Below are 23,925 nucleotides of genomic sequence, written 5' to 3'. Positions count from 1 at the left end.
TGGAGTTGTTTAACCAACTTTTTCTGCAGGCAGTTCTGGCTTACATGGCCAGAAACTTTGCGGGCCACTTATGCATGCGGCATAGCTTGCAGTCATAGGCTCTCTTGATCCATTTTCGCATGAGCAAGTGTGAACAGTGGTCAGGTGAATGTTGTCTTCTTTGATAAAAGGTCAAAGTGGGCAAAGTTGTGAAACAAAAAAGCTCATGTGCAGGTACTGCGAGGAGCCAGCGTCGGTGTTCCCCTTTGAGTGGCCCGATGACATCACCAAGTGGCCCGTGTGCCGCCGCTCGCATGCCAGCCGCAAGGTGCCCGACGCGCACATGTCGTGCGAGGTGGTCGGCCGGCCCTGCTGCATTGGCGTGTACGGCGAGTGCCACATCACCACCCGCGACTACTGCGACTTTGTTGGCGGGTTCTTCCACGAGGAGGCCGCCCTCTGCTCACAGGTCAGCCACCCTGCACCCACTCGAAGGCGGAGTCTCTTTGTACCCTGACTCGTAATCTGGCAGAAGGAAAAATTTAATGGCGGCTACTATCTGCGTAACGCAAGATTCAGGGACAGCTATAGTTTGCCATGCTGCATGAGCCGTTCGCTGGTCATTGAGTGTCATAACAGCTGTCGCTGTAAAACAGAGACAAAAGCTACATTCTTCTGGATACGGAAGTTGATACTGCTGTCACAGTTTCATGCAGCAGCCATGGAAGAGTGCTGCCACAGACAGAGTACAGGAAGACAGTAGCAAATCCAGCCGAATGCAGAAAGAAATGCGGTCAGTGGCGCTACAGCCATTGAGCACTAAGTGCGTGCCTGCATTGCCTCTAGCCATCAATAGATTGTCAGTGACGGCAACATTTATTGAGGAGTGAGCATTGGGGCAGTTAGTTGCTTGGTGAGAAGCTTTCCTGTGTTACTTGTTCACTTTGGTGTTTCATCACTGTTGGCATTTGGTTGATCATGCAGGTCTCCTGCCTGAACGACGTGTGCGGCATGATTCCATTCATCAACCCTGAAGTGCCTGACCAGTTCTACCGGTTGTGGACTTCGCTGTTCCTCCACGCAGGGTGTGTAGACAACCCTGCCGTCTGTCAACTTTTCTGCGCTAGTTTTACTGCGGAGTGTTGACAAGCTTAGTCTTTGTAGATGTGCAAATGCAACAATGCAGCCCATAAGTCTAATGCATTTCTGGTGCATAAATTCAGCTCAGATTAATGAAAGCATAAAAACCGGCTCCACCAGACACGGCTGTTGTGAGAAAGTTTAACTAAGGGAGGGCCACAATGAAATGCAGTTTTCTTTGTAGCAGTAATTCTGTATTTTTGTACTTCGTGTCATGATTGTGTTTACTGAACTCCCCATGCAATATTTTACTTTTGTTTTACATTTCTGCTTTATTTCCTCATTGATGCAGGTGTATTCTGTGGTGTATCTGATGCAATTCCCTGATGAATTTAAACCGTGTTTGTAAAGTTTGCCAGAGTGAGTAAAATTAAAAGATAAGCTGTACATATGCAAATGACAAAAGAGCAGTGTTCCACAGGACACTCAAAAGCCTGCAGGTATGTTTCAATGCACTGGCTAGGCATGCAGCAGAGCTGACTTCTGTTGTATTCTGTTGTGTATCTGTTGTGTATCTGTTGTGTATTCTGTTGTGTTGTATTCTGTTGTGTATCTGATGCAATTCCCTGATGAATTTAAACCATGTTTGTAAAGTTTGCCAGAGTGAGTAAAATTAAAAGATAAGCTGTATGTATGCAAATGACAAAAGAGCAGTGTTCCACAGGACACTCAAAAGCCTACAGGTATGTTTCAATGCACTGGCTAGGCATGCAGCAGAGCTGACTTCTGTTGTATTCTGTTGTGTACCTGTTGTGTATCTGATGCAATTCTCTGATGAATTTAAACTGTGTTTATAAAGTCAGCCAGAGTGAGTAAAATTAAAAGACAAGCTGTGCATATGCAAATGACAAAGAGCGGTGTTCTACAGGACACTCAAAAGCCTGCAGGTCTGTTTCACTGCACTGGCTAGGCATGCAGCAGAGCTGACTTCCATCCACTTTCTCTGGTTACAGGATCTTCCACCTGTTGATAACTGTGATAGTGCAGCTGTTTGTGATGCGTGACCTGGAGAAACTGGCGGGCCCCGTGCGCACAGCGGTCATCTACATGTGCTCCGGTGTTGCTGGCAACCTGGCCAGCGCCATATTTGTTCCCTACAGGGCCGAGGTACGCCACTTGTTTCTGCTTTTCTCTGTTCCTTCTCGATGCCTTTTTGCCTCCTTGCTTCTTGTAGAGGGGACACCTGATGGCGACTTCGTTCAAGTTCTTCTTGTTCTTTGTGAAGTTTGGTTGTTAGAATTGTTGCAGCTTGTTGACGTTCATCCGGCGGCAAAAGACATACTTACTGCTGTGAAATTTGGAGTTGAGCACGGAATTCACCGCGTGTAAAGGGATGGACTGTGGTGTAGCCCGAGATTCTCAAAACAAAGAATTACTAGACGTCATCATAGCTTGTGTGTGAAAATTCCCAGTGCCAACAATACCTGTATTCCATTTTTTGGTCTTTTATAGCTTATAAACGCTCTCTTCAGTCGCTTTGTCATTAGAATGTGGTAATCAGTCATTATAGACCAACTAGTCCCAAGACCAAAGCTAGCCCCACCTGTAGCCAGGAACCACCTCGGCCTCAATCGCAACGCATTCCATATCATTGCCCCGCAGGTGGGTCCGGCGGGCTCCCAGTTCGGCCTGCTGGCCTGCCTTTTCGTCGAGGTGATCCACTGCTGGCAGATGCTGAAGCGACCCAGCGCGGCACTGCTCAAGCTGGGTGTGGGCGCCGCCGTGCTCTTCCTGCTCGGCCTGCTGCCCTGGGTGGACAACTACGCGCACGTGTTCGGCTTTGTGTTCGGCTTCCTGCTGTCGTACGCGCTGCTGCCATACGTGTCGTTTGGCAGCTACGACCGGACGGCGAAGGTGGCGCTCATCTGGGCCTGCCTCATCGTGTCAGTGGCGCTGTTTGTGGGGCTCGTGCTGCTCTTCTACGTGCACCCCATCTACGAGTGCTCCTTCTGCCACTATCTCAACTGCCTGCCGCTCACCCGGGACCTCTGCGACAGCCACCGCATAAACATCACCCGTCAGGACACGTGATCATGGCCCCCCCTCCTCCTTTTGTTGAGCCACCGCCGCGGCTGGCAGTGAGGTTTACCGCGACTCCGCGTGATCACCGGAGCCTGCGTCCGGACGATGTGTGGCAGCACCCCCGCACGGGGGGCTCCACTGAGGGCCACAGTGTGAAAACGGGGCCCACACGACGGCACCCGAGCAGCAACTCACCTGACAACGGTCGATGAAAGCATGCGTGGGGTGGGACGACAACCGTTACTTGTCTCTCTCTGCCACGCATGTGCTTGGGTGCAGCAATATGGCAAAAGCATTATGGGAAATAGAGAAGATGCCTGCCTGCCGTCAGGGCCAAGCTACCATAAGCAGCTTGTGCAACTGAGTAGCTCTGGGAATCGACTATGACAGTTTGGACATGGGCTTTGTAGTGAAAAGACAAGAATCATAGGGCCAAACAGTCTGAGTCAGTTTGAAGATGATCCGTTTTTTTTTGCTTAGTCTGAAGGGGTTAAGCTGCTCCATCATCACAGCTTATTTTAATGAAGAATGTCATCCTTACACCTCCTCCATGTTGAACCATCGCTTTCATATGCCACTAAAAATACGTCACTCTTTCACGATCAAAATGCACTGGTAATCTTCAAATTGCTTCAGACTGTGCAGCCTGACGACAAAAGAGCCAACAGGTACCACCTGCCTAGATAGCGCATTGGTGACCTGCTTTGCCCTGCCTTCAGAACGTTCATGGCTTGGCTTTGCCCAATAGGGTCTTGTCACCATTGAACATGAGCCAATTGTTTCAAACGAAAGGAAAGGAACTCGCGTGAACCTCTAGGAAGCAGTCAGGAGAAGTGTTCACAAGTATGTTCAGATACTAGCAGTCATTTCCTTGCTTTTAAGCAGTATTGGTGTTGCACACAGGAGCGCAGCTGTCGCCAGAAGGTAGGGAGAGGTCTTTGGCCATTCTTCGTTTAAGGCGGAGTCTTGGCAGGGGACGCAAGTTGGTCACATGCTAGAGAGCAAGCTCGAGAGAGCGCTGTTGGCGAGATTGTTGAGAAGGGAGTTTCTAGAATCCCGAAGAGAAGAGGAGGAACAGTTTGCACCTTGTGTTCAGTATTTCGGTTTGAATGAGAAATGCCGCAAGGAGACGTTGACAGACCGGTGTCACAACTTAGCAGTGTTGTAACTAGTTTTCCACCAGCATCCACGACTGACAGGGTTGCATTCCAGACTGTTTGATGGACAGGCAGTGATGGAGTCTGTGTAGTTGCTGTTGTTTACGCAGTGTGTGATGGTGAGTCTGCAAAGTGGATGGTGTTGTTGTTGTTTTCGTGGACTTTTTCCATTGCTTTTTACTTTTGAGGAACTGTTGTTTGGGGAGCCGACAAAAACTGCTGGTTAGGTTGACAAGGACACGGAAGAAAAAAAGAAAGAACCCCTGCACTAGCCTGCTGCTTTGAAGAGAGAGTTAGTTCAGGCTAGAACGACGCATGAACCGTCAAGGTCCTGAGGCAAGGGAAGTGCTTTTGATGTCGAAGACGATGATGCAATTCGTCTTCCAGAAAAAAAAACGCCATCCAGCAGTTAACCGCAGTGAGAGCAGCTGTTGCTCGGCTGAAGGGTGTGTGTGTGAGAAGGGACTTGTTGCCGTGGTGTTTTTCGCTGGGACGTGCGTCTCTGTGCAAATATTATTGCCTATAGCTTTGTGTTCAGGGGTTGAGAGGGAAATGTTTAAAAATCCCCTCTGGCTGTCTGCTTCCTTCATTTTTTTTTCGTGTGGTTGTGCAGAGCAGAAGATTGTAGTTGAGGAGATGATGTGGTGCTGGGTTTAAAAAAAAAAAGAGGGAAGAAAAACTCCATGATACATTACTCGTTTTTCTCCTCTTTATTTTGCTGCGGATGTTTTTTCTAATGTGTGGTTGACATGTTGGCTCTTATATTCTGCGCTTGTTTTGAGAGGCAGTGGTGCTCCTTCATTTGTAATGACGTGCTGGCGTCAACACATCCCGCGTTGTGGTATTGCTTGGCTCAACACCTGTGAGCCGCTTTTTCTGTCTTTTTTTTTTTTTGCGGATGAATATAATGTGCTTTATGGGTGGATTGTTACTTTCCGTGCCTGCCATTTTGATTTCTGTCTTCCTAGTGCGGATAAACAACTCTTTTTACTTTTCTTTTATGACAACTTTTACTCTATATTACAATGACTCACAAGCGAATTGTGGCCACTCTCCTTTTCTTATCCACCTGTACCAATATTGAAAAGAATTTAAAGTCTCGTTAAGTGTCAAATTAGGTCACATGAGTGTGATTGTTTTGCATTATTGTTTAGAGTGTAGTTGTGATAGTGTTTATTTAGTTGATGTTCCCATCTTTTAGATGTTTATTTAGAACTTTTTTTCTTTTAATCTAGTCAGACAAACACTGACCTTGCAATTTTCCCCGATTAACATGCCATGTCCTGGGCGTCGGTATGCATTGTCAATCATTTGTCTTTTTGAACGGTGGTTGGGTTGAACTTTGAACGCGGAAGAAAGAAAAAGACTCGATACTATGTTTTTCAACTTGTCGCACAGCAAACTTTACAGCTGTAGCCATCCCATTCCATTGCTGAAGCAGTAATTTTGGCTTCTAGTTGTTTTGTTTTTGGGAGAATTGGTTTGTATTTGCTAATTAGTGTGGTTTGTCTACCTCATACAAGTAGTTTGTTTAATAAGCAGACTAGCTACTTATCCGGAGGGAGCCCTGCTTAAATTGTCGCCCTGCTGATTTTCAGAATGCTTGTCAAGGCATCTTCAGTTGCATCACAAATGCTTTGCGTACCATTTTGTACAAATGTGTTCAAATTTGTTCCTTAGTTTCGTGTTCACACATGGTCTATGAAATGCATGCTCCTTTTGAGAAATCTTTTCAATTGTAGGCCCTGCAATTTTAGTTTTACTAGTTTTAGTCATTTTTTATTATTACGGTGTTTTGTTGAATATGGCACGAGGATGGCATGTGAAAATGGCCTAGCTGTTCACACATTTCGCTTACTTGCCGTGTGGTCATGACTTTGAATAAGGATTTTGGTCTGAACTAGTTGGTTCATTGCTATCAACGTATTAAACTAGCTACAAGGAATGAAAACACGAAAAGAACGCACACAACACAGGACGGGCACTGTGTCGTGTGTCCAGTGCCGGTCCTGTGTTGTGTGTACTCTTGTTGTGTCCTTGTTTCTTAGCACTGGTTTAATCTGTCATCATCACAGCTGGGAAATTAATTTACATGGCGTGTTCACGTGAAGGGCCATTACCAAATGTAATCTTGCCCAGTGTCGACAGTTTGGTGTCAGACTTGTGAGACATTTGCGCTCAAGTAAGCGAAGGGTTTAATCAGCGAAAGCATTTATGGTTGCTTACATTGCCGTCACAGGTCTCGTTACAGCATTGCTATTCGGTGGATAGATTACATTTTGCAACCATTAGCGTCTTTGTTTTCTCTTGTCACTAGCTGCAGTAAATTGTTGTTCAACAGAAATACTGATAAAAATATGTTAGCATTGTTGCTTGTTTCTCGTTAACGATTTATTTACTCGGGTAATGATATTCCGACTTGCCAGTATATCGAGTGTCGTACAAAATGTCACAGATACGGAAGCACATATGGCTGCTCATGTGACCTGCGCTCTTTATGATGGTTGTGCCCTTTGTCGTGACAGATTGTTGAAATTATCAATGCCATGTTTGTTTATGGTTATCTTAATATGTGTGCAAGGCACTGCACGATGTACAGTACACCCAAAGGTGTTTAATGACAAGGCCTTGTTGCGGGCCAATGGCAATTTAGTTACAAGACCTGCAAAAAGGGAGGTGGCCTTTTTTTTTTAATATATATTCTTCTTGTGGCATTAAGGAGGGACCCTAAAGAGATTTTTTTAATGTTGCAGAGTAGTATGCGCATTCAGCTTACCTATACTCTGCTTTTGTCCATCTTGGCCATCAACGACCTAGAGCCACAGGCTAATCCCACACTGGAAGTATAGTTTCTCAACCTTTGCGTGTTGTCACTCAATACTTTAGGTGTACTCTGATGATGGACTATTTTTGCCAGAAGTTAAGCGGAAATCATTACTTTTCACATTTTTCAGTGCATCTTTTTTTGTTGTGCAATGACTGTGCCTGGCTGGTATCTCAGTGAACAGGTTTTTGCTGGCTGGCATTTTAAGACAGTTTTCAAACAATCCTTGGAGAATCTTTTCAGGGTGGTCCCTCTGACAGAACCTGCAGTTGTATGACTTTAAAGGGGTCTCAACCGATCCCCGACCTCGTCCCTATTCCTGCTTGCCAGTAATCTTTTGTTACTTTTTGTTTTTGTTGTCCCAGTGTTGCTTCATACCAATGACCTGAGATTGAAGCTGTTGTTGTGATTGGCTATTGGAGCACGGATGTAGACGCAACGATGGCAACGTTTATGTTTACCCCGTTTTTTTTTTTTTTTTGCGGCAATTGTGTGAAAAGATGTGATTGGCTCTTGGAGTAGGGACATAGATACAATGTTGGCAACGTTTCTGCTTGGCCTTTCTTTTTCAGCAATTGTGAGAAAAGGAAATGTTCAAAGATGGAATGGGGGAGCAAGAAAGAAAACAGTTGTTTTTCTCTGTCGTGTGAATGGGATGTGTGGTGGGTATGTATAAAACATGTACACAGTGTAAATAGTGAACCGACGTAACTAACCAAAGCGAGAAAAAAAAAAAGAAACCTTTCTCCCTTTCCCACCATCCCACAAGGGCACACCAGAGCAACACGACGAAAGCCAGTTGGCGTGCCAAGGAAGCAACACGGACGACAAGACTGCGCTGGTGAATGTTTTTTTACCTTTCTATGTACACACGGCAGCAAGGAAGCGTGTTGCACTTGTTGCCTAACAGTGACGATGACCTGCACTGATGATGATGGTGACGACTCTGCATGTATTTTTTCCCCCCCCATCCAAGTTGTCTGGCTGTGTACCGGCAATTGCTAGCAACAACAACAAAAAATATTGGGCAGAGGTAAAAATGCGATGCTGGTGAAAAAAAAAAAATCCCTCTTCCCCGAAAACCGCCTCTCTCTCTCCTGAGAAATGTTCTCGGTTGTAATAAATATATTTTAATAAATGCACACAATTCAAAGCAGCACTGGTGACTTGGGGCTCCCGTGTGTCATTATTTAACTGTCGCTGCCACCCAAGAACAAGAAGCAAGAAAGAACAGGGCTGGCAACTTGACTTTAGGTTCGGGTGCCTGGATGTGGTGCTAATATCTGCCATGAGCTATTCAACTAAGAATGCCTTTAAGCACACAGAGACACCATGAAGCATCTAACGTTATGTTTTTTCTACTGTTCTTGGAATGAAACCAAGTACTGGAGGGTTGCATCCTGCACTGGTTTGCGGTGCACCGTGTGCCATACTTATCTTGTCGCAGACCTCGGTTCATCACCATGCAACCTGAACAAGTGTGAGGCCATGAGTCTGTCCATGGCACGCATGTAGAGCTGCATGCCATCATCACTGCTGTGTAGATTGGCACAGACTTCACTTGAACAGTTTAATGTAGCACTACCTATTCCTTGACCGTCAAACATTTCATGCTTTTGGTCTCCATCTGCCAAGGCGGTTCCCCTTGAAGGAAAACGCCTCATGAGCAAAATGTACTGTTTGAATGGTTACCAGCCCCAGGTTTTTTGAAGCCAAGAAATTTTTATTCAGTGTGCAGATAGCATAAAACAGAGTTCACAGCCACAAGCGGCACTTCTTAACACAGCAGTGCAACGGTTCAGGCTAGTGGGTTATCCATTTGAGCATCACTAGCACTAAGGGAAGAATACTCGTACGGGTGCAAGAAATATAGAAGGAGACAATCTCTTCTTATTCGCATGCAGAAAACGGTTACTTGCCATATAAGATTAGGAAGTGTTTTTTTTTTTTTAACATGGTTTTTCTCTCTGAAGATATCCATTTCATCTCCCTTGTACCGGTACATTTTCGATTAAACAAAATATTTGTCATGGTAAATACTGCACTAGAAAAACTCGAATAAGATGCAGTAATTTCTTGTGGGGGCATCGACATTTTTCCAAACCGGCATGCAATATCCTAGTGGCTTTGGTGTTATTTCCCTATCATTGTACTTTAAAGGCACCAAAATCACATGCGCACACACACACGAGAGAAGAGAATGGGACAGGGTGCCAATCACAACTGGTTTCATTTGCAGAAACCACATACATGCATATATATACAGCCAGCCAGTGCTTGCGCAAGGAACATATTCACACATCAAGTCGTACACAGTAAGCATCGCTCAAAAAATTGTTTTTCCGCCTTGTGCAAAGATATTGATGTTTCGCTGATGTACAAACTGCTTTTTTTGCTGATATAGAACGCTTCGATCAGTCCTCTTGCTTTTACATTGCTACTCCTGGCAAGAATCCGCACCATTGAAAAACATGGCTCACAAGAGCGTGGAGGGCAGGATCTAATATGCTTAGGTAAATTTGGGCCCTCTTTATTTTGTTCCATGTTTCTTTCATGTTCCCTGATTCGCTCATTGACACAGCGCCCGGTTTGTCCTATATAGGAACGATCGCACGAGAGGGGAATTTCATAAACTACCCCTTCGGTACATCTCATGGATGATCGCCCATGCTTGGTTCTGCAACCTCTTTCTTTTTGCTTTCTTTTTTGCATCGAGGGCAAAGACTTCCGAGCTTCAGGGGGGGGGGGGGGGGGCTGAGAAGACAAGCGGAACACCATGACTGCTCGCAACCTTTTTCAGGTTTTGGGCCAACTTGTGCACATACGGCACTAGTGGCCACAGGTCTCACCTCTTCTCGAGGGACCTTTGCCCCAGCTTTCACTGCCCTAGACCATCTTCTGCAAGAGGCTTTCGGTGACCCCTGTCACGAGCGAACCAGGGAATCCGGCTGAAGCCAGCCAGGCCAATTGGTTGTCAAAACTCTGTTGCATCTTGTGAACGCATGACTTCCTTACCGCAGACTCGAGACACAGTGAAGCAATGCTTCTTTTCACTAACTTGGAATGCGAGGAGTCAAATGGCAGGAGCTAAGCTCGACGCACATGATCCATACAGAACTCAATCTTAAGATCTAAAAACTAAAAAATTTTCCACAGGCAGTTCACATGTGAAATCCAAGCCTTTTCCATGTTGTCTAAATAGGGATAAAACAGTGGGAGCAGCTTCAGCAAAGTTCAAGCTTGCGTCCTTGGTTAAAGTAATAAAAAAATCGTCCACGTATCTAAAAACTTTGTTAGCTGGTAAAAGCTGATGAAGGACTTCGACCATTTCTGAAAGAAAAATGTTACATAATACTGGCGCGACACATTATCCCATACAAATGCCCGCATTCTGCAAAAAATCTCGCTGGCCAAATGTTATAAAAGTGGACTCCAAGTAAAACTTTAAAATAGTTAAAAATCATCAGTAGAAATACCGGCAGAGTCCTGGAAGGAAACGGGATCATTTCTTTCAATACATTCCCTGACTGCAGTAAATAGGGCAGCGTGGGGTACAGAATAAAATAAATACAACATCCACAGAAAAGGCACTTCCAACCTCAACTCCAGAAATTCACAAACTTCTTCGGATATTTTCATTATAAACGGATCTCCTACATCTAGTTCGCTCAAATGCTTCAACAAAAAAAAAAGACTAATCTGCTTCTGCCACGAACCCTTTTTTGTAGCTATCGTTCTGAATGGGAAGCCTTGCTTGTGCATTTTAACCGCAAAGCGCTTTATTTTTGCTTTTGTCAATTTCTATAGCAAGGCTGACCAAACCCGGACGTTCACACATTGCCACTGCGCGGCTTTTAACTTTTGTAGACTTTACAGGGATAAGTGAAAAATTCTTCTTAATCGCTTGAGCTGCTCTTATCGAGAAGTTATCCTCAGACATAACTACAAAACAGCCCTCCTTGTCTGCTTGAAGGAGCGTCAGTGAATTATTGCTAAAGTATGAATGGCTCCAACTGACATTTAAATGGGTCACGTAGACCTTGGGTACCCATATTTAAGAAGACAGTCAACGCCCTCCAGAAAGCAGATTTCTTGCTCTTCTGGATCGGCCTTCCTTGCGATACGTCTATTTACAGCTACCAGTTCACGTGGCGGCACTTTTAGCTCAATGCCGAACTTGGGTCCTTTTTTAAGCACGGACGTCACCTTATCTGGCAAATCGATGTCTCCCACAACTACCAAACCACTCGCAGCTTTCTTCATGAGCTTTCCTGTTTCTTTGAGCAGCCTCTCCAGCATGCACATCCAGAGTTGTTCTGTCATCTGGGATGCCAACCTCTTGACAGACTGAATGTTCTTTTCAGCAAGCCAGGCAGGATACTGCATTAGACACGCAGTGCGTAGAAGGTCGTTATGCAGGCGAATTTGGCGCCACAGCTCAGACCTTAGAATCTTGCTTATACGTTTCACGTGTCCCCATAAAGGTAACACTGGGCAAAAAAGGGCACTCACTTCTGCGGGAACCAATCCATTCTTGATGCAGAAGGCAACGCTTCTTGCGCGACAGGTGTTGGCGACGACACGTGTAATCCATTCGTCAATAAAGCTTGGAGACGACACACAAACAGAAGGGCCCACTGTGTTAGAAATATAGCTTAAGAGAACTTCTTGTTGGGCTACTTGTTAATTGATCATTGTACATTAAAGGTGCCAAAACCACACACACACGTGCACAAGAGAAGAGAACGGGACAGAATGCCACTCACAACTGGTTTAATATGCAGAAACCACATACATATGCATATGTATACAGTTAGCCAGCGCCTGCGCAAGGAATATATTCACACATCAAGTCGTACATGATAAGCATCGCTCAAAAAACCGTTTTTCCACCTTGTACAAAGATATCGATGTTTCGATGAAGCACAAACTGCCTTTCTTGCTGATATAGAACGCTTCGATCAGTTCTCTGGCTTTTACATTGCTACTGCTGCCAAGAATCCGCACCATTGAAAAACATGGCTCACATGAGCGTGAAGGGCAGGATCTAATATGCTTAGGTAAGTTTGGGCCCTCTTTATTTTGTTCCACGTTTCTTTCGTGTTCCCTGATTCGCTCATTGACACAGCGCCCGGATTGCCCTATATAGGAACGACCGCACCAGAGGGGAATTTCATAAACTACCCCTTCGGTACATCTCATGAATGGTCGCCCATGCTTGGTTCTGCAGCCTCTTTCTTTTTTTTTTGCATCGAGGGCAAAGACTTCAGAGCTTCAGGGGAGCTGAGAAGGCGAGCGGAACACCATGCCATGCTCGCAACCTTTTTCAGGTTGAGGGCCAACTTGTGCACATACGTGCACATACGAGCAGATAACTGCACAAGTTGTGCACATACGTGCATAACTATATAGGAATTTGTGCACATATGTGCACAAGTTCCTATATAGGACAAACCAGGCGCTGTGTCAATGAGCGAATCGGGGAACACGAAAGAAACGTGAAACAAAATAAACAGTGCCCAAACTTACCTAAGCATATCAGATCCTGCCCTTCACGCTCTTGTGAGCCATGTTTTTCAATGGTGCGGATTCTTGCCAGGAGTAACAATGTAAAAGCCATAGAACTGATCGAAGCGTTCTATATCAGCAAGAAAGGCAGTTTGTGCGTCATCCAAACATCGATACCTTTGTACAAGGCGGAAAAACAATTTTTTGAGCTATGCTTACCGTGTACGACTTGATGTGTGAATATGTTCCTCGCACAGGCGCTGTCCGATTATATATATGCATGTATGTGGTTTCTGCAAATTAAACCAGCGCTCTGTCCCGTTCTCTTCTCTCGTGCGTGCATGTGTGTGTGGTTTTGGCACCTTTAAAGTACAATGGTCAATTACAAACTAGCCCAACAAGTTCTCTTAAGTTATTTCCTTAGTTTGCAAGTTGGGATCTCTCTTCACATGGTTTTCACATGACATCGCAGGCACCATGATAGCCAACTACGCATAGCTTCCGATTGCAGGCTGGACCAGGTGGCAATGCACAGATTATACAAACGCTCGGGTTCCCGCTGTGCCATCGGTGCCAGCCATCTACTGCAATGGAGTCCCCCAACAAGCGGTTTGCATGGTACATGCAGTAATGGACTGTGGACAGCTGTGCTCCTTGTAAACAACAGTGTGTGTACAAGTAGAGGTTGCAATGCTGGGTCAGTCATATGCATTCTCGACTCCAGCGATAAGGCACGTGGCGAAGTATACCATGCACAGTCTTCGCAAGGACGTATAAATTTGAAAACTGAGTAGGAATGGCTGTCACTTTGCTAAGTTTCTAATCAACTTTTTTTTTTCTAGTGTTCCCTTTTATTTTTCCCATTCTCCAGCACACTGGTTGACAGCTACCAGTCCAGCACCGTGAGTAGCCATAGCCAGTCTGCAAAAAGGACCTTTTAAGCTCATTGGAAGCATAGACATTGGCGACAGCGTGGCTCTCGAGGAGGGTGGCTTTCGGACTGTGGCTAGAATTCAGCAGCTTTATATCTCAGCTTTACCCACTTCTCTAAGTAAGTTGCAACTCGAGAACGGAGCAACAATTGCCCCTCAAAGCGGGCCTCCAAGCAATGGAGTCAATCCGTTGTCATGATGTCGTGGTCAACCACCTTGCACTGACCAGCATGCGCCCGTTAGTGGTTGCGGCAGGCAACAGCCGGCATGGTAGCTAGTGTTCCCAAACCAGTAAGACTCCAAGCAATGGAGTCAACTTGTTTTCATAACGTCGTGGCCAACTACGTTGTACTAACCAGCATGCACCTGTTAGTGGCTGTGGCAGGCGACAGCCGCCACAGTAAGACTCGAGCAATTGAGAACTGAACCACTGTGTGACATCACAACATACTTTATGCAACACGAGCCTTTTTGGCCCTGATATGCTGACTGGGGTCCACGAGGGGAAGCTTGAGTTCTAAGTACTTGCTCCCAATGCGAACGCCGGGCGTCTTGCGAGTGCCGACATGGCAGCCGAGCGCGTAGGCCAGCGTCGTCAGCGTCCTGTCCGAGGATTTGGTGTCCAGCTGGACCGTCTTGAAGTCGTACTTGTAGTCTTCGAGGACGAGCACGATCACCATGATGTAGGCGAGCACCTTGTCCTTCATCCTCTGCGGAAAGTTTCGCGACGTCGCACCGCGCTCGGTGCGCGACGTGATTGTGAACGTGTCGAGGATAATGCTCTTGAGCGGCTCCGATATGTCCGGCAGCGGGTCCTTCTTTTTCACGTCGTTGTACTTGAGCCTGGACACGGAGATGAGCATGCAGTAGAAGACGAGAAGCCTCAGCTCGATCGCCCTGTTCTCCGGGTCTCTGGACAGGCGCTCGAGGCGGTTGATCACGTACTCCGGATAAGTCGCGTCCGACCTCCACTGCGCGATCTGGTCGGGCGTCGCGTTCAGCAAAGGTTCGGCAAGCTCGTCGAGGTAGTCGTTGTGTTCGGGCGGGATGATGTCTTCTATCTGGTACACGTCCTGCGGGATAGTTGCGTCGCGGTTTTGCGGTGGTATCGCTTCAGCGACGGACGCTGGAGTCTTGCCAGCGGGTGTGTCGTTTCGAGCGGTCGCCAGAGTGTCTTTAACTGCATCCAGCGTGCTGGCAGCGGTTTCGCGAAGCGTGCTCTCGTCCACTTGAAGCCGAAGGCGCGTTTCAACCGCTCTGCGCTTGCGCTTGCTGCCGAAAGTAGTCGCCAGCGCGTCGACCTGTTCCCGGTACGACTTGTCCTGCGCTTTCGACGCGTCGCTGATGGTCTTCGCGAAATAAGGCCGCATGGTGATCAGGTCGGCCGGGTACAGCGCGACTCTGCCCGTGCTCACATTTTCGACGGCCACGAAGTGGTTGCAGTGGGTGTTCGCCCGCAGCCCGTGCTCGCCGTAATTTTCGCCGACATACTCCAAGCCGTCGGCTTCAGACACGAGAATACGACGCGTTTTGGTGCGACCGGCGGTCGTAACATTTTTCTCGTAGACGCTGACGGGTAGCCGAGTGCTGGCACTAAGCGAACCATGCGAGAATGAGACGACGGGGACGCAAGTTGGCGTTTCGCCGGCTTTCAAACGCCACCTCTTCGGTGCCATTTTGCGCTGCTCAAAAAAACGTGGTTCCCGCTATGACATGGCTGCGCCGTTATCGATAGATAGTTTCGGTTTCTAATTCATGCAAATTGTTTAAAGCAAGTAATAATACAATTTTTATGTTTTATACATATTTAAAATTACATTGTTTAATAATTTTTATGTTTCGAAAATTTTATATTGAATATTAAAGTTAGAGTGTGAGCAGTGCTGCCCTCTATTTCTCAATGACTACTTGCTGCTCGAGGAATCGTCCTCTTTCATCGCGACGTTGCGGCAATGGTAGGTGGATCTCTCCGACTCCTATTTCTATCCTATTTCATCGGTGTCTTACCTATGACAAATAGCGTTTACTATTCGCTTGTGTTATTTTAAGAGCCTCGAAGTGGTACTGGTAAAATAAATTTTAGGCAGTGGATAGAAATAACTGCGGGATTCTCAGTTCTTTTGCGGCATCTTTTACCCTCTGTTACTTCATGGCCTCGTGTTAGATCCGTGAAATATATGGTTAGTTAACTGGTCACTATCTATAAAGTTGATGTAATTGACTAGCAGATGTGTTCTTGTGGCAGTACTGCTTTTCCCTGTTAACGTCTGAAAGCAATTCACATATTACTGCGTTGGGATAGCTTACGGCAGCCATGCAATTGCTTGCAGTCTTTAGATATGGCTCGTACCGGCGTTTCGAAGCGTGCAGTCCTTTTATGCCCCGCAAAGTTACTAATGCGAAGCAACCGCAGTTATTTGAAGCGTGTCCCCACGGCGGCAGTGCCGGCCACGTGGAGCGGAAAGACCGCTAATTGCTCATCTCCCCAAGGGTACTAACTTGGTGGTTAGTGTGCTTAATTATTGGTTGTAATTACTGTGAACAGCTTATTTACTTTCGGAGATTGGTAAAGGCCTGCGGGGTAGCGTGCTTGGTTATTCGTTGCGTCTTGACAGTTGCATTTCATATGAATCAACGTCGAAATTAACTCAGCCTGTTTTAATACTCGCCACAGTAGCTTAGCTACGTTAGAACACCGCAAGATGTTCGAGAACAGATATGAAATGCATGTTTCCATTGCTCGAATTGTAGTTTGACTTGTCCGGATTGCAGCGTTTGTAATACCCCTGTTACACGGGCGTTTTCAACGGCAGTTCAGTTGATTCTCAGTTGAACTAAACGGCAGTTAGCGGTGTTACACGGCAGTGCGAACTGCCGTTGAAATCTCAACGGCAGTTGAGTTCGACTGAGATCAGGGGTCCCAGTTGAACGGCCAACTGACAAGATGGCGACCTACAGACCGAAAAACTTGCCCTCTTACTGGATTGTCTTGGCTCAGTGTGCTTCGAACCTGCAAATTTCTACCGCAAAGCAAAAAGTACACAAAAATAATTGTCACTATAGTAAAGAATATATACACTACGATCATTTACAACAAGAAAAAATGCACGCACCGCTTTTTTTCTTATTTAAACTTCGCTCTAGACGCGAGGACATGTGGTTAGAGTGCTAACTGAACTGAACGCGAAGTGCTCGTGTAACAGCTGGCGATTCCAGTTGAGTTCAGCGGCAGTTGAAATCCTCAACTGGCGGTTAACTGAACTGTCGTTAAAAACGCCCGTGTAACACGGGTATAAGGCACGTGTACAGGGTGTGAAAACTGCCGTCTCTCTCTCGCAGTCGCACCGCAAGTTTTCGGCCCCTCGCCATGGCTCCATGGGCTTCGTGCCCAAGAAGCGGAGCAAGCGCATCCGGGGCAAGGTGAAGGCGTTCCCCAAGGATGACCCGACCAAGCCCATCCACCTGACCGCCTTCCTGGGCTTCAAGGCCGGCATGACGCACATTGTGCGCGAGGTGGACAAGCCCGGATCGAGTAAGTGCCCGCCGGACGACCGGCGCGCCCGCCCATGCGGCGGGCGGCGCACCTCTGGCCCGATGTTCGGCCACGTGCGCGCCTCCTCGGGAGGCAGCTGGCGGCTGGGTCCCCCCCTGATCTGTGTGGGCTGAGCTCTGAGGTAAAGGCCCCGCTGTCGACAGCTTGGTCTTTTAGGGTTCGTGGGGATAATGCCCATAGCTTCTCAATCACGAGGGAAGCACTGTGCGCAGGTAGCAGCAACATGTGAGCCAAGGCCAGGGCAGTCGAAACAACAAAATGCCACCTTGAAAATTGGAATAGGCTCAAACGTTAGGTGCTGCTCAAAGTTGGTTAGGACTTTGGTGTAATGTCCCGTTATAAAGGGACAAGCCCCGCATCAAATCCAATCGTTGTGGGCCAGTCTGGTAACTGGACACGAGGCCCCAACGAAGCACGATGGGGTGCCCCTCTAATTTAGGAAGAGTATGAATTATAAAGACAGACATTAATTTGAAAACCACCACAAGCATACAATTTGCCCACATTGCTACCGGCTCACATGTTCTCCTGCATATTGCTTCATCCTGTGCATTGCATGAATGTTCAGCACACTGGAAATTATTTCAGGAATATGCACACCATTAACACACTCAAGCCGCGAATAGTTTGTTGGTCATCCTTGTTTTTTCCATTAGCCTGAACGGCTGGCTAACAAGTAGTTCCACCACCTCTACGTAACCTGTGCCATGAGGTGTCTATTAAGTGACACTCCAGACCTGCTCACTGTGTTTCGGTGCACTGCTATTTGGGTGCGAGTTAGCATTTAATGAAAGTGTGCTCCAGGAGAAGTTGAGGTAGGAAAAAGTAGGCTTGAAATGCATCTGAATATATGCAAGATGTGACAATGTTTTTGAGCACAGATTAGTACTAATTCTGTGAACAACTACAGTCTGCCTATTCTGGCAATGATTGAAGTGTGGGAAGGAAGGCTGTATTCAGGATGAAAAATTGTTCTTGCACTTTAATGCTTACAGTGCAGTGGCCATGTAGCATTAAAGGGGAGCACATGGTGGTTAAAATCTAGAGCCTGTCATGTTGCCCCTCGTAGCCAATGTGTTGCTTAGGGACATTAAGCCTGGTAGTTTACTATTCAATGCTTATAGCATTGCACAGGTTGTGTACTTGAAATATTGAAAAGCTGCTGCATGACTTCATGTCCAACCCCACATTGCATAGCATATAGCATTGAGGTTTATGCTTCCCATGTGGGTTTCCAATAAACCTGCTTAGTTTGCATTGGCAAGGATTCAGCTAGTTGGCCAGTGTTGCATTCTAATTCGCGACTGCGGCATTCCTGACAAGACTGCAGTTTTAGCCCTTGGGGATGGCATTTTGGGATTCTGACAAAATGGCTGCAGTTCAGTTTTCATTTCTCCTCAGCTGTGTTGGGGAGATTGTCATTTTGAGCAAAGCAGCTGAAGTTGGTTTTCACCAAGTTGTTGAAAGGAGATTCCTGGGATAGGTGTAATAATAATAATAATTGGTTTTGGGGAGAAAGGAAATGGTGCAGTATCTGTCTCGTATATCGTTGGACACCTGAACCGCGCCGTAAGGGAACAGATAAGGGAGGGAGTGAAAGAAGAAAGGAAGAGGTGCCGTAGTGGAGGGCTCCGGAATAATTTCGACCACCTGGGGATCTTTAACGTGCACTGACATCGCACAGCACACGGGCGCCTTAGCGTTTTTCCTCCATAAAAATGCAGCCGCCGCGGTCGGGTTCGAACCCGGGAACTCCGGATCAGTAGTCGAGCGCCCTAACCACTGAGCCACCGCGGTGGGGCGATAGGTGTATTAGCAAATTTCAAAATCGGTGTGCAGCAAAACTTTTGTTGCCCCATCTGAGTTATTATTTTGGTGATGTGATGGCAAGCTGTAGCCCTTGTTGTCTTTCTCCTTTGCAGAGGTGAACAAGAAGGAGGTGGTAGAGCCGGTGACCATCCTGGAGACCCCGCCAATGATGATCGTGGGCGTGGTGGGCTACATCGAGACGCCCAAGGGCTTGCGTGCCTTCAAGACTGTCTGGGCCGAGCACCTGAGCGAGGAGTGCCGGCGACGCTTCTACAAGAACTGGTACAAGTCCAAGAAGAAGGCCTTCACCAAGAGCTGCAAGCGCTGGCAGGAGGACTTGGGCCGCCAGGAGATTGAGCGAGACTTCAAGAAAATGAAGAAGTACTGCAAGGTGATCCGCGTGCTGGCCCACACCCAGATGAAGCTCATGCACCGGCGCCAGAAGAAGGCCCACATCATGGAGATCCAGGTGGGTGGTGCACGTCAGACCAACTGTTGCATCTCTTCCATGTCTTCTCTATGGGACTTTCTTGCGTTCTTCTCTCATTCTTCGATGGCAGTGCTTTTGTGAAGAGCACATGCAGTTTAGCACACCTAGATGGTTATCGGGCTCTGATCTGAGCAGGTTAAATTTAAAGTGGAGCCATCGCTTTGGTTACAGCTCGACAGGCCTTTTCAGCTCTTGTGAGGGATCCGCAACAGTGGCAATGATTCAGCTGTGACGGCATGTAGAATGCCAGGTTAGGGTTTAGGATGTGCAGCTCAAATTTTGCGCTGATGTTAGCAGGGCTGGCCTGTGCAGTTTTGCCTGCTCCGAACTAAAGATGGGAGTCGAGGCCTTGTCAGGCTCCATGCCTTTTGCCTCGTCTTCCACTTTCAACTGAAAGGAAATAAAATGATCTGAGCTGTGTTCAGAATAGTTTTGCAAATGTTAAGTTCCCAGGCACCCATTGATTTAAATGTCGTGTTCTTGCAGGTGAACGGCGGCAGTGTGGGCGCCAAGATCAAGTGGGCCCGTGAGCACCTGGAGAAGCCTGTCCCAGTGTCCCAGGTGTTCACCCAGGATGAGATGATCGACGTCATTGGTGTGACCAAGGGCAAGGGCTTCAAGGGAGTGACCAGCCGTTGGCACACCAAGAAGCTGCCGCGGAAGACGCACAAGGGTCTGCGCAAGGTAGGCTTTGCACTGGTTCTTCGTGGTACCATTTGGGTTCTCCTGTGTGTGTAGTTTGCAGATTTCGTTCACCTTTTGTCGGGGAATCCATAGCCCATTGATCTTGAGTGTAATCTCTGCGTACCACTTGCATGGGAATTCAGTTAAACTTGTTTGGTTTGTAGACAGTTGTCTAATTGGTGGAACATTCCTTTTTGGCAGATAGGGCCTAGCTCCTTGCATGGTTCATATTGTAGTTAGTGCATAGTAGTAATTTAATCTAAGGTGACCATTGGGTTTAAACTGTTCAGTTTTGCTTATTGTGTTGTGCATCGCCTACACAGGTGGCCTGTATTGGAGCATGGCATCCGAGCCGTGTCCAGTTCACCGTGGCACGTGCTGGTCAGAAGGGCTTCCACCACCGCACAGAGATCAACAAGAAGATCTACCGCATTGGCCAGGGCGTGCACAAGAAGGACGGAAAACTGGTCATCAACAACGCCGCCACAGATTACGACACTTCCAACAAGAGCATCACTCCCATGGTGAGTGTGCCCTTGGATTGTCAGCAGCCAGCTGGCATTGGATAGCTTGGTGGTTGTTTGCTGCAGCTGCGGCTGTCATCAGGGAACCTTTTTTTCCCCCTGAAATAACAAACAGTGCACACTTTGTTTTTACATTATGCTGCATAGTGTGGGCATTTGTTTGTTTTTGCGTTGTCTACCATGCCGTGCCTTAGTGGGAGCCCACGGCTGCAGCAACAACCACTGCGCTCTTCAGTTTACATTTGAGTGATGAATGTATCTGACTTGACTCCTGAGAGTTTTTTTGGTTTGAACTAGGACGGACTGACTGCTGCCCTTGTTAGCACTTGTGCTGCAGGTAGCTGTGTGCACTGGGCTAACCGTTGGATCCTCATTTTGCTTTTCAGGGCGGCTTCCCGCACTATGGTGTGGTGAACTGCGACTATGTGATGCTCAAGGGCTGCATCATGGGTCCTAAGAAGAGGGTAATCACACTGCGCAAGGTGAGAGTTGTTCAGGAGTACCTCTTTTGGCTGTGCTTACACGAACAACCGAATTGGGTGTGAGTTTAAGAGTGGGATTGAGCAGCTTTGTGTTGAATTTGGAAATTCAACGTTTTACCTCTCTCCTTGTGAAGTTGTACGCTGTGGAAGTTGCACTTGTCGCTGACTCCATTGTTGTATTGGATAAGTGTGAAAGGCTCTAGCTGCATTCGTACGTGTGTTCATGTAAGCACGGTGCATTCTGCTTGTGATGAATTCATTTGCCGACAATATGCCGAGAGATGTTGTGGTGGATCTACAATGATAGGCCTGACGTGTTCTCTCCCAAAGTAACCCGCTACCCTGCTAGTGTGTGGGCACTTTTGTAACAAGCCACCCGTTTTTCAGTCTCTGCTGGTGCACACTAAGAGGACTGCCCTGGAGAAGATCACTCTGAAGTTCATCGACACATCATCCAAGTTCGGACATGGTCGCTTCCAGACTCCAGCCGAGAAGCACAACTTTATGGTGAGTTGGGCTTGAGTCTTTTGTGAGCTCGTGCGGTTAACGGTGATGAGAAAGTGGATATTCATCTCTGTACACAGTTGATGACTGCACCCAAATACTGCCTTCCTTCTGATCCTTCTGACCTGCATTTGCATTTCTGCTTTCCGTGCTGTGCTTCCTTTGTGTAAAAAGATTTGTTTGTGTGTGTGCAGGGCCCACTGAAGAAAGACAAGCTGAAGGAAGAAACTGCTGCCTAAGCTTAACTTCTCAGAGGTGCAATAAATTGCATTCCTGAACATCACTTGCGTGGTCATTCTGGAAATGGCAATGCAGTGCAGCTGGATTGCCATTAAATTTGCATGCAAGTCATCTGCAGCTTTGCCCTTTGCAGTGGCTCGCTGGTTTCGGTGCTTTGCCTACTGAACACCAGTATGTGGGTTCAATCCCAATAGTTTTCAATGGAGGAAAAACTCGAGGCCAGTGTACTTTGCAATGAACCCAGGTGGTTGACATTAATCTGGAACCTTCCACTGTGGTGTTCCCCATTGACCACATCTCCTTGGGATGTTGCATCCCTTATACTGACTGCAGCAATATTCTTAGATTTATGAAAGGGTGTGGCACCTTCAAATGTCTAGTAAAAAGGTTAGGTCTGCAGCATTTTCACTATAAATTTTATTTCTCAGAACCTGTCCCAGCTTTGGAAAGCAATGAGCTGCCTCAAGAGTTGGAAAAAAACGTTGTGCTCCGTTTTAAAGCTGAATTACCTTGCATTCTTCCCTTGCACCCCTTTCAGTCGGTCCCCTTATGGCCGATTCATACGATGGACTGTTCAGGGAAGTTCAAGTGCCTCTCCCCGTGTGGGAATTAGCGGACTGGCTAGCAAGACTGCCCAGGCCATTGAGGAATTGGACACACCTGCACCATTCAATCGCGGTCATGGGTCGGGATGAAAAACCAGTTTGACCAGCGTTGCCACTCTCTTTAAAATAATCTGGCAACACTGGTACACCCAGTTTGTCGTCGCTCTTTTGGTCTGTCGCATCCGCTTGACGTCATCGGATCGCAGGCCAGTTTTTAGCGGCACATGATGCGTGGGCAAACGGACAGTCATGTGAATCGGCCATTACCTGCACTAGTAATTTGCAGTATTGTAGGCATTGCCGAAAATAACTACATGCGTTACCGTCCCAAGACTGCTACAAATGCAAAAGGCAACGCGTTGCTTTTACCAAAAAAGCTGTTTCTCCATGGTCATAAACTTTATTCAGCGAGTTTTCAAGAACTCGATAATTTCATAAAGCTCATATTTCCCATGAGAATGATTTTAGACTAAATCCTATTTAAAATGAGTACTTAGCAGAAATGTGCAGAATTTGTCCATGAAAAAGTAGTCTGCTGCTTGAAACGTTTCTCGTTGCCTAAACAAAAAGCTTATCACGAAAATTATGAGCATTGCTATGAAACTTTTGTTTGGACTTCACAAAGAAATCGCTGAACTCTTCAAGTTACAGTAATTCTGAAAAAATGTGATGTTCCAAAATGCTTCGCATGCTTCCACTCTATGTGGGAGTGGTTTGGGAAGGGGAGGTAGGTGAAGGAAAGTGTGTGAATGCATGTTCCTGCACGTGTTTTGTGTGTTGTGGTTATTGTCTTTTTCTTTTAGTTGGGTGCCTCTTCATGGGCAGGTGTTTTCTGGAATGCATGGGAACCGCAACAAGGGCCGTCGAGAGCATTCTATATTGATTATTTGCAACATCACTTCAGGTGCTTTGCGCTTTTTTGTTCTAAAAGGGGGCAGGGGGGGACAATTGGAATAAGAAGTAACTAGTAACGTGACACCTCAGGTTAGCGAAAAATGTTAACGCAAGTATGTTACAGTTCTGAAATGGTAACATATGTTAAGTTACCAAAAAAAGTAACGTGTTACCGCCAGCCAACATTGGTAATTTGCTGAGCCCCATGTTGCACCTGTAAGTGCTTAGCTTTAGGGTTCTGTTTGCCCATTTTGTTTTTGTACTTTATATGTATAGATACTTGTATAGCTTTTTTCCCCACCTTGTTTCCTCCATTTCATTCTCTTGATTGTATTTCTGTTCGCTAATTGCCTCTAACTTCGAACAATGCCGTGGACTGCCTCATTCAGTGTGTTCCCATGTGCCTCGAATGCTAACCTGCCTACACTTCGTTCTATTTCTAGGCTTGATTGCACTTCCGATTTCATGCACAGGACTGCGCTACATAATGTGAGGCCTGGTACCAATATTCCTTTGCATACACCTCTAACAACCCCATACCTATATCATACCTGAATTCCTTTGTCCTTGGTAATTGT

The 23,925-nt window shown here is 46.7% G+C and overlaps 3 protein-coding genes across 4 annotated transcripts in view; 2 read left to right on the top strand and 1 right to left on the bottom strand.

The window, feature by feature from the left end:
* Positions 1 to 8,288, top strand: part of rho-5 (rhomboid-5) — a 41,574-nt gene extending 33,286 nt beyond the window's left edge. The window contains exons 12-15 of one of the 2 annotated variants that reach the window (XM_077634056.1): positions 214 to 448; positions 964 to 1,064; positions 2,073 to 2,226; positions 2,722 to 8,288. In XM_077634056.1, the coding sequence (XP_077490182.1) occupies positions 214 to 448; positions 964 to 1,064; positions 2,073 to 2,226; positions 2,722 to 3,150 (919 nt within the window). In that variant the 3' untranslated portion in view covers positions 3,151 to 8,288. The remainder of the gene's footprint in view (positions 1 to 213; positions 449 to 963; positions 1,065 to 2,072; positions 2,227 to 2,721) is intronic. The other variant, XM_077634055.1, reaches the window with a different exon arrangement.
* Positions 8,289 to 13,997: 5,709 nt separating this feature from the next.
* Positions 13,998 to 15,292, bottom strand: Polr1E (RNA polymerase I subunit E). The gene has a single exon (XM_077634054.1). The coding sequence runs from the start codon at positions 15,236 to 15,238 to the stop codon at positions 14,015 to 14,017; it is 1,224 nt and encodes a 407-aa protein (XP_077490180.1). The 5' UTR covers positions 15,239 to 15,292; the 3' UTR covers positions 13,998 to 14,014.
* A 152-nt stretch (positions 15,293 to 15,444) lies between these two features.
* On the top strand, positions 15,445 to 21,891 carry RpL3 (ribosomal protein L3). Its single transcript, XM_077634052.1, has 8 exons — positions 15,445 to 15,517; positions 16,902 to 17,094; positions 19,038 to 19,393; positions 19,901 to 20,098; positions 20,422 to 20,622; positions 21,009 to 21,104; positions 21,492 to 21,611; positions 21,803 to 21,891. The coding sequence occupies exons 1-8, from the start codon at positions 15,515 to 15,517 to the stop codon at positions 21,845 to 21,847; spliced, it is 1,212 nt and encodes a 403-aa protein (XP_077490178.1). The 5' UTR covers positions 15,445 to 15,514; the 3' UTR covers positions 21,848 to 21,891.
* Positions 21,892 to 23,925: the final 2,034 nt, after the last annotated feature.

This window comes from Amblyomma americanum, chromosome 8, assembly GCF_052857255.1.
Source record: "Amblyomma americanum isolate KBUSLIRL-KWMA chromosome 8, ASM5285725v1, whole genome shotgun sequence".
NCBI lineage: Eukaryota > Metazoa > Arthropoda > Arachnida > Ixodida > Ixodidae > Amblyomma > Amblyomma americanum.
This window is presented reverse-complemented; position numbering and strand designations above follow the sequence as displayed.